The sequence below is a fragment of the Centruroides sculpturatus genome, unplaced genomic scaffold, assembly GCF_000671375.1.
Source record: "Centruroides sculpturatus isolate CEXI.00-Female unplaced genomic scaffold, Cexi_2.0 scaffold751, whole genome shotgun sequence".
NCBI classification, from domain to species: Eukaryota; Metazoa; Arthropoda; class Arachnida; order Scorpiones; family Buthidae; genus Centruroides; species Centruroides sculpturatus.
The window spans coordinates 90,574-100,409 of record NW_019385814.1 but is presented as its reverse complement, the minus strand read 5'-3'; the positions used below and the strand labels follow the sequence as shown (position 1 = coordinate 100,409).

At 31.8% G+C, this 9,836-nt stretch overlaps 2 protein-coding genes across 2 annotated transcripts in view; one reads left to right on the top strand and one right to left on the bottom strand.

Annotated features, from left to right (window-relative positions):
• Positions 1 to 4,580, top strand: part of LOC111642286 (oxysterol-binding protein-related protein 1-like) — a 190,167-nt gene extending 185,587 nt beyond the window's left edge. The window contains exons 25-26 of the mRNA XM_023388617.1: positions 4,059 to 4,182; positions 4,561 to 4,580. Coding sequence (XP_023244385.1) covers positions 4,059 to 4,182; positions 4,561 to 4,580 — 144 coding nt within the window. The remainder of the gene's footprint in view (positions 1 to 4,058; positions 4,183 to 4,560) is intronic.
• A 202-nt stretch (positions 4,581 to 4,782) lies between these two features.
• On the bottom strand, positions 4,783 to 5,959 carry LOC111642283 (tigger transposable element-derived protein 1-like). Its single transcript, XM_023388614.1, has 3 exons — positions 5,831 to 5,959; positions 4,923 to 5,774; positions 4,783 to 4,806 (listed from the first exon to the last, which is right to left on the bottom strand). The coding sequence occupies exons 1-3, from the start codon at positions 5,957 to 5,959 to the stop codon at positions 4,783 to 4,785; spliced, it is 1,005 nt and encodes a 334-aa protein (XP_023244382.1).
• Between the last annotated feature and the right edge of the window lie 3,877 nt (positions 5,960 to 9,836).

Genomic DNA, 9,836 nt, shown 5'->3' with positions numbered 1-9,836 from the left:
GCCAAACTCCATTTGTATGTCCTTAGTGTATGAATGTGTGATTTGTAGGAGTTGATGAAGTTGTTTTTGTGTGGATGCATAAAGTTTTATGTCGTCCATGTACATGAGATGTGAGAGTGTAAACTGTGTTGTTTTTTCATGTCTGATATTGTAGCCATATTGCATGTTGTTTAACATGTTGGATAATGGGTTCAGGGCTAGGCAGAACCAAAGAGGACTCAAGGAATCTCTTTGAAAAATTCCTTGCCTAATGAATATTTGGTTTGTTTGTATGGAAGTGTTATAACCCTGAGATGCAGTGTTGTTCTCCAGTGCTGCATAGAGTGTTTTGGAAGAATGCAATGAGTGATGGATGTATTTTGTACATGTGAAGAATATGTGTCAGCCAACTGGGTGGAACGCTGTCAAATGCTTTTCTGTAGTCTATATATGCCATGTGTATGTTTCTGTGTTGTTTGTGTGCCTGCCATAGAATGACTAAATCTATGAGTAACTGTTCTTTGCATCCCCTGTGATTTCTACGGCAACCTTTTCATTGTTCTGTAAGAATGTCGTGTTCTTCAACATGTTTGTATATTTTGTTTGCAATGCAGGATGTCAATAATTTGTAGTGTTGGAAGGCATGTAATTGGTCTGTATTGTGTGGGGTCTGTGGTGGTGTTGTTTTTAGGTTTCATGTAGGTGATGCCCTGAGTAAGAAATTTTGGCATGTCTTGTGGATTGATGATGATGTGTGTTAGATGTTTAGCTAGTTCCTGGTGAAATGATGTAAATTTTTTGTACCAGAAATTGTGACTGTTATCTACATCAGGTGTCTTCCAGTTGTGTGTTCTGTTAACAGCATAGCATATGTTGTGTACATTTATTTCAGCACAGGGCATAGTTGGTATGTTATGCAAGTTTCTGTTCTCCTCCTCAATCCAGTCTTCATCAACATTGTGTTTAACAGCATTGGACCAAAGAGAAGACCAATAAACTCTTCTTCTGTTGGTGTGCCACTGTGCTGTGTATCAGTGTTTGTTTTGGTACTGATTTGTCTGTAGAAAAGTTTTTCATTGTTTGTGAATAATTTATTTTGTTGTTTTTGTAGTGTACATGTTTTGTATCGTTTGAGTCTATGTGCTTTGGCTGTGAGTTTCTGTTTTAGTGTGTCGATGTATTCTGTAATGTGTGTGTTGTGATGTTCATGTTTTGTGTGTGTTTTGATTTTCTTGAAAATGCTTTTGAGTTGTTTCTTTAATTTGAGTGTTATGTTGTTTTTAATGTATTGTGTCAGCCTGCCTAATTTCTATCTAATGTTATTTATTCATTCAGTGCTTGTTGCTGGATTATCCTGACAGGTTACATGATCTTCATTAATAATATTAAATGTTGCTGTCTGTTTTTAACATAAAATTTTTAGTTAACTTAAAATTTAGTATTTTTTTTTATTTAAAGAATGGCCTTAAAACAAAGACTTCTCACATTAATTCTATCAATTATAGCTGGACTTGACAATAAATAAATAAAAACGTTAATGGTTGAAGAGAGTAGTGGTAGGGGGTTAAGTAGTTTTAGCCTTAGGAGGAAGGTTGCATGATCATATAGAAACAGGTTAAAAGTTGACAGTGAGTAATGTTATTGGTGAGGTTGAGCATGTTTCCGATATGTTATCTGGGATACTAGGAATAAATATAAACAACCTGTTGGATTAGATCATGTTTCAACAAGCTAAATAAGTTCAGTATCTCACTGGCCATCTAATGTCACACTCAGTTTATATCCAGCATTTGAACGCTACTGTGCTTGTATTTTTATTTCTGGAATATGGTTTGCAGAGGATGTGTAATTTCTCCTGACAGCTTCTGTTATGTTTGTGGTGAATACACAGTGAAAAGTCAACAAAGAAACATAAGTGAGTTTGTGAAGAAAGTTTAATTTGCGTATTTCAAATTGAAACTTGGAGATCAAGACAAAGCAGATTTTTGGAAACAATGGGAGAAAAGGAAAAAGAAGCATGGAACTCTTTCAAAAATGTAGTNGGTATTCGTGGTCTTTGTGTGGGATCTGTGCCTGTATATTTAGTGAGTGTTTCCTGAAATATAAGTGAGAGTGTATTAACTAAATCTATATCTATGTTATCAGCTATGGATGAGGAGGTGCCTGTAGTATCATTAGTTGTAGTTGTTGTATGTGTGCTATTATCAATGCTTGTTGCTGGATTATCCTGAAAGGTTACGTTATCTTCATTAATAATGTTAAATGTTTCTGTCTGTTGATGTATTTGATCAGAAACCTGTTGTTTGATAAGTTCAAGTGTTGTTTGTGGGATAAGGTTATTGTGTATAATTGTTCTTTTTTGATCAACAACCCTTTGTTCGGTGACAGTGAGGTGAGGATATTGTTGTGTGAATCTATGGTGTAGTTGTTGTCTATATGCTGTCATGTTTGTTTCGAGTTTTGTGATTGAATAGTAAATACGGATGATAAATTCGTTTATTTCTGATGTCCATTTCATCCGTTGGCGTGGTTTTCCAGCCTTTCTGGTCTGTGGATGCATTGCCACAGAAACACCAAGGCTAGGTTGATTCCTCACATCTGTTGAGGGCATTGCAGTAACCATGCTTGGGCCGGCGCTGCTTTTACCACCGGTAACCAAGGGAGACTGTGGCCTATTTTTCGAACGTGAGCCTCTTCCTAACCCACAAACGCGGATCTTGTTAACCCGGGCGACGTCCGAGCCGGTATCACACTTTGTTCTGGTTACTACCATGTTAAATATCTCCACAGAATATGGGTGTGATCACTCTTAGCTTCATTTCTCCCCATAGATCTTACTGGCATGGATGTCCCTACCAGGAGCTTGTGCTCCAGCCTGCATTGCCCTATGGATCAGTAAAATTACTGGGCTCTCCCACCACGACCAGGTGATGACCACGGGAGAGTTATTATTATTATTATGTTGGGTTTTGTGAGTTATACTCGGTTCACACCGGTGGCTGTGTACTATGCCGGACTAAAGTCAAGGCATAGCAACCAAAACAAAACTAAAATTAATTATTATTATTATTACTACTACTACTGCTACTATTATAGAGAGCAGTCAGGAAACCACCCGGGAAGTAATATGACAGAAGCAAAAAATTTTTCTAGAACTGGAATTTTTCTTGTGGAAATGCTCTCTGAGCGGAAATCGAATTTGGACTCACTAGTTAAATTTTTCATTTCTTTATTCTTAGCTTTTAAAATATTAAAGACTTTTTCTTTCTTTCTTTAGTAAGGTTGAAATACTGAATCATTCATGAATATTTGAAATTTATTCAATATTTTAAATGAAATTAAAGTAATAATGAATTTTTTTTTTATAATTATTATCAGAAATTCTTTGTATATTTGTTTTAGATTTTCTTGATAATGTAAAAGCGATATATGAAAAACAGTATCTGTTATATACAGTAGACAGTAGTTTACGGCTTAGAAATGCGTTATGCTTCCACCAGAAAGAGTCAACCATGATTCTCAATAGGAGACAGATTCCACTATTCCAGCATTTTCCTTTAGAGTAGTTTCAGATATTCACGACGAAAAAATCCCACCAGTAGCCAATTGGATAAAACTACTGAACACTGGTAGTCGGTCACGGGATCGCGCCTCACCTATGGGTTGGCCACGTTTCGTGGAGTTTTTCGGATTTTCTTCGTGTGTCTAACACCTAAGATAGAGCCAATTTTCTATAGAAAGTCCTAGGAGGGATGTGTTATGTTCCCTTATCCTATCAAACTAAAATTTAAATAAACACTATACAGTGCAGTGAAATTTTAATTCTTTTTATGGTAAAATAAATCGAACAAACAAAATTTTGAACCGTTTCTAACTTCATCATTCAAAACTTCACGTTCAGGATTAAGAATCAAATAATTTACACTCGACTACTTTACAAAGCAATTAATTTATAATTAAATTCTTGTGTAAATTTAATTTAATATTTCACATTAAACTATTACTAATAAAATTAATACTTTGGAAAGTTATGCCATTTNTACAATTTTTATAAATATGAATTTTTATATTTACTACAGTATTATAATTTCACTTTGTTCGCAATGGCATTAAATGAACTACATGATTCCATGAAAAGTTTTCTTCCACCAACTGACAGTCGTTTACGTCCAGATATACAGTTATTAGAGAATGGTAATGTGGGTAAGTTAATAAAAGATTTTTCAAAAATTTTACTACTATAAAAGTAAATTGGATGCAAGTATTTTTTAACTGGCTTCTTTGTTTAACATTATAAATAGAATATTTGTTATTTGGTATATTATGTTTTTTTATAAATCTAATATCTTGGCTGAATTGAATAATCATAATTTTTAACACACTATTCAAGTTTCAAGATCTACACTTAAGAAAAACAATCTCACTCCAGAGTTTATTAAAATCAAACTTTATTAAACTAGGAATATCAGTATTGGACTTTCTAAAAACATACTATTGTATTGTATTATACTTTTGTCTCTTAACAAATAGAAATTGTGATAAATTAATTTAGTTAGAAAAAATGTGCAAATTGAATTAAAGAGAAATTAGATGATCATTGAGGAATCTTTTTTTAAAGATTTTTGTAAAGACAATACATACAAATGTGTCTTTATTCTAATCCAGTCCTTTCAAATGCACATTTGAGGAATTAACAATTTCACAGCGGAGTCGACCTTTCTTTATAGGCTGCTTGTCTTCTGTCTGGTGGTGGCACTTTATATAAAATTAAAAATACATTTGAAATAAAAATATCAGGTCAGTCTATAAGTTCATGCATATTTTTATCTACAAAAAAAAGCAACAAAAAATTTTAATTAAATTTTATTTCAATCTATAATGTATTCACCATTATTTTGTACAATTTCTTGCCATCNATACAGCTTTTTAAAATTGGAAATCACTTGCTGATCCATTGGTTGCAGTAATGGAGTTGTGTTGGGTGGAAGGAATTTGACCTTGATGAAGTCATGTTCACTATTCAAGTCATCCTCCAAATTTGGTGGATATGCTAGAGTATTATCCATTAAGAGAAGACATCTAAGAGGAACATCCATTTCCTGAAGATAATTTTTAACAGCAGAAGCAAACACTTCTGTGAGCCAATCCATGAATAAAGTCCGAGTTACCCATGCCTTACTATTTGCCTTCCATTGTACAGACAGTTTGGACTTTATCACATTTTTGCTCTTAAAGGCACAGGGATTTTCAGCGTTGTAGACTAAACGTGGCTTGATTTTGAGGTCACCACTTGCATTAACGCAAAATAAAAGAGTAAGTCTGTCCTTCATTGACTTGTGCCTGGGAAGTGCTTTCTCTTCTTGGGTTATGCACGTTTGTCTAGGCATTCTTTTCCAAAAAACACCGGTCTCATCGCAATTAAACACTTGATTCCAGATATATCCTTCACTTTTTACAAACTCTGCGAATTCATCTACAAATGCTTTTGCTGCTTTTTCATCTGAACTTGAAGCCTCCCTGTGTCTTATGACACTGTGAATGCCAGTTCGTCGACGAAACCTATCAAACCACCCTTGGCTCGCTTTAAAGTCCTGCCTGTCTGCACTTGTACTGGGTGTCTGAGTCAGCAAGTCATTGTATAAATTTTTAGCCTTTTCACAAATTATAGCTTCACTAACACTGTCTCCAGCAAGTTGCTTTTCATTGATCCATATTAGCAACAGTTTTTCAACTTCATCCAAAACTTTAGATCTTTGTTTCGATATCACATTTACTCCTTTAGCCACTTTGGCAGCCTTAAATGCTTTTTTGCTTAATAACGCTTAATAATTGTAGAGATAGTCGATTTTGCCACATCATATTCTTTAGCGATGTCAGAAACACAAATGCCATTCTCGTATTTTGCAATAATTTCTTTCTTCAATGCTACACTAAAACGTTTTCTATTTCTACAGTCACTTTTCTCTTTCTTCGGTGCCATATTGATTAAATATACAGTATAAATCACAAAACTAAAAAACGAAGTTTAGCACATTCGAAAAAGCAATGCTTACCTCGCACACACCTAAGAGCAACTGAAATTTGTGAAGTTCCAGAATGGCTGGAAACTATTGGGTTGATGCAAAAGTTCATCCTGTTTTTAGCACCAGCTGGCTAAAAACGCAACAGTGAAGTGTTATTTCTTTTGCATGTGTAAAATTTCGATGTTGTTTGACAAAAGGGATCTCAGCTAGTATTTGAGAATAAAATTGTGTTACTTAGTTGTGTTTTTAACATTTTGTTAAGCATTACAAATGGCAGAAAATAAGGAGCATTTTTGACATATTATGCTTTTTTATTTCCGTAAAGGCAAGAATGCTTCGCAGACACAAAAAAAAAGATATGTTCTGTGTATGGTGAGGGAGCCATTGATGATTCCACGTGCTGTAAGTGGTTCAGAAAGTTTCATGAAAGCAAGCTTACAAATTTGACACAAAAAGCCATTAAGTTCGTTATCCGAATTTTGTTTGTTAACCGATTTGGTCGTTAACCAGGATGTTTGTTAACCAGGGTTCCAGTGTATTTGTTAATTTATTATAGTTGAGATATGAATAATTGAAATAAAGCTACTTTAAAACTCAAAGTCAAAATTAAAATTTGTAGTTTCATTTCTTNTAATAATGGGCATAAAATTTGCCGTATGTATATAAGAATAAGTTAATAATAATATTATTATATAAATAGCATGTAGCATTATATAGATTGATTAATTATTATTGAATGCAAGAATGCAGAATATGTTATTCATATTTGTCATTTGAAAATAAATCTTGTTTCAAAAATAATTTTGCCGCTTTCCTGCTATAATTGGAAATTTAAGTTGCCAAATAGGTTAAAGATGCAAATGCTTTAATAGTACAGTAATAAGCAGAAGACGAATTTCTGAGAATTCTGAGATAAAAAGAATATTAGCTTATGAAAGATACTAAATTGAAACCTCGATTTATAATAAATACAACAATATTTAAAAGTTTAGATAACGAAATTTTATTTATTTTATTATTAATATATTTAAAATAATTTAATTCTATTTTCCTTAAGTGATTCTTTTATTTTCCTGATTTGCGAAATATTTTTCCTTTTATACTTGATAATTAAGTAAATATAAGTAATAATTATAATTAAGTTACAATAATGAGAATATCAAACTTTTCTTAGTAGAATACAAATAAAATATGTGCTTAAAATATTGAATTTATTATGTAGGATAGACGGTAACATAATTGGAGGTAAATGAACCCATTTCGATAGTTGGTGCTTTTATAATGCACTTGTGTGTATACTTATCATTTCTTTTTTGTGAAAATAAATATCTTAGGTTAGAAATACTTTAAAACTAAGAGTCATTATAAAATATTAATAAAAGTAAGTGAACTTAACGTGCTACTCACAATTATCCGTGGGCGTATTATCCAGTTTGAAGATAATTGAGTCATACCTTGAATCGAAAAATTTCCATATCTAGCAAGTCAAAAGCTTTATGCAATTAATATAAATAATTTTTATAAATTTTCTCGCTGTTACATTTTACGTTTATTTATTTAAAAATTTCTGCTAACAAAATGATACATAGCTTTTCTATTGAGTTTTTCTCAGGTATTTCTATGCCAGTACTTAGGAATGATTTTCATACTGAATTTTTTCGGTTGTTGTTTAATAAATACGTAGTCTAATCAGTCACCGAATTTCTTTTACGATCTAATTACATATAAACAAAGGGCGATTTTGAAGGAGGAGAAATATAACATAAAAGCTATTGTGAGTTTTTCCTTAGATCAAATAAGACCAAATCTTGACCTCATTTAATTTAAACTTTCAACATCAAAGTAGCCATTTTAAGTCCATGTAAGGAAATATTAAAACAATAATTATTATTATTATTTAGTTTATTACATAATAAATTTGTCATTTATTCTATTTTCTTTCCTGGAAAAATATGTATTAGGCTCATAAACTTGGTTTATTTCAATTAGTAGAACAATTCAGATGTAAAGGTCGATGATATTGACACCTCGATATGTTCTATGTTGCCAACAGAATTCTAAATTAGAAAGAGCTGACTTTACAGGACTGCCTTTACACATATTTTATCATTTTAAAAATCAGTAAGTGTGATAGTAACTTAGTTTTACATAACAATCAATTTAACTGTGAGAAATAACATAGAAGCAATTACTAAATAAAATATAACGAATGATTATTTATTGTGAGATCGTCACAATGCCGGGCTGTAATTTTTAATCATATTTTTAATTTATTTCATTTAAAACATGCTCTCCCCCTCAAATTAGTAATGTCTGTATGTACAGTACATCATACTTTTTTTTAATAATAGAGTCGTGCCGATCATCTATTAACTACTTTCAGAGAAAACTTTTGGATTGAAATAACATGAATTCCAGTTCATATCGGAAGTTCATATATAGTTAATCGGGCTTTCTATCCTCTAAGGTTTTTACATCTGATCTCGGATTTCATCTATCTAATTTTATTGTCGAGATTAAGGAAAGACGGACGGACGGAAGGATGGACGGCAGTGGAAATTTATAGGCCTACAATTATTTTCAAATTGCAGCTAAATTATAATACTTTTCAGTCTCCTTTTTCTCCAATAAAATTATTTATTAATTTATTTTCTTTATTATGAATTGATAATTAGATCATGGCCTTTGAATGAAATTTAAAGAAACGTGCCATTTCGAAAATTTTAAATACCAGGCAACTGAACAGGAACCGATTCTTATAATAAATATTAATAATGGTCACGCTTCGATGAGATAAGTGGGACCAAGAATAACTCGAATAATTTGAAAAATATTCAATAAAAAAATGTAAAAAACATCAGTAATTGTACTGAAATGTGCGATAAACGAATAGCATAATGGCTAATAACGCTTTCGTCCTATCTTTAAGATTATCTTTAAATTGATGTGATACGTCATATTGCAGCTCTATCAAGGAAATTATAGTATCGCAGATAAGACATTATATTTTATTTCTAAAAATATTATTAAAATAATGCACTTAAAATTATGGGTTGCAATAAATATCAAATTATTTTAAATTCATCAAATAAAATTTTTATTCTGTAATAATTTTAAATTTCTATTGGATGATAGAATTACCATAGCAACAATCTGGTGTCAAACAACAACAATATTGATCATTACGGAAATTTCGTATGTTCTATAAAAGCTTAACCTTACTAAAATTGATCCAATTTCATCAATTACTACGAAAACTTTTAAATTTTAAGTAAAATAGAGCATTAATCGGCTTTAAAAATTAACCAGGAAAAATTTAGATAAGAATAACACAAAACCGAAAATTTTCTATACGTCTACGAATAAAAAATGAAAGTCAAATTAAATTTAAGAGCGCTTTAAACTTGCCCATTGACTATGCTTTTATTTCCATTAAAAACAAACAAATAAATAGAGATTCTTGTCGATCGGTAAATGAAATAAAACGAAGATTGCCTACTTCAGATTTCGCAGATTCTAGAGTTTCTTTTCGACGAATTCGCAGAAATAATTATTATTCATTTCCAATACACACATACATTGAACATAGAAGAGATGTCGACCGAGTTTCTACTAACGTCAGAACAGCGCCGGAAGTAGATTACGGTAGGATGTGATAACAGCACTGCGGTTTTCGATGATGTCAGAGGTTACTAAACGGGTTATTTACCAATCATCATCAGCGTGGTTCCAGAGTTTATAAATTACTTTAAAGAATAGTTAATCAAATTAAGTCCAGGATTTAAAAGTACATCTTAATGCAAAAACAAAATAATAAAATCTATTGCTCAATAT

Coding starts and splice junctions, on each gene's coding strand:
- LOC111642283 (XM_023388614.1), bottom strand. CDS start 5,959: ATGGCACCGAAGAAAGAGAAAAGTGACTGTAGAAATAGAAAACGTTTT. Junction 5,775..5,830: donor TCGCTAAAGAATATGATGTG/GCAAAATCGACT, acceptor AAAGCATTTAAG/GCTGCCAAAGTGGCTAAAGG. Junction 4,807..4,922: donor TGCAACCAATGGATCAGCAA/GTGATTTCCAAT, acceptor TTTTTTTTGTAG/ATAAAAATATGCATGAACTT.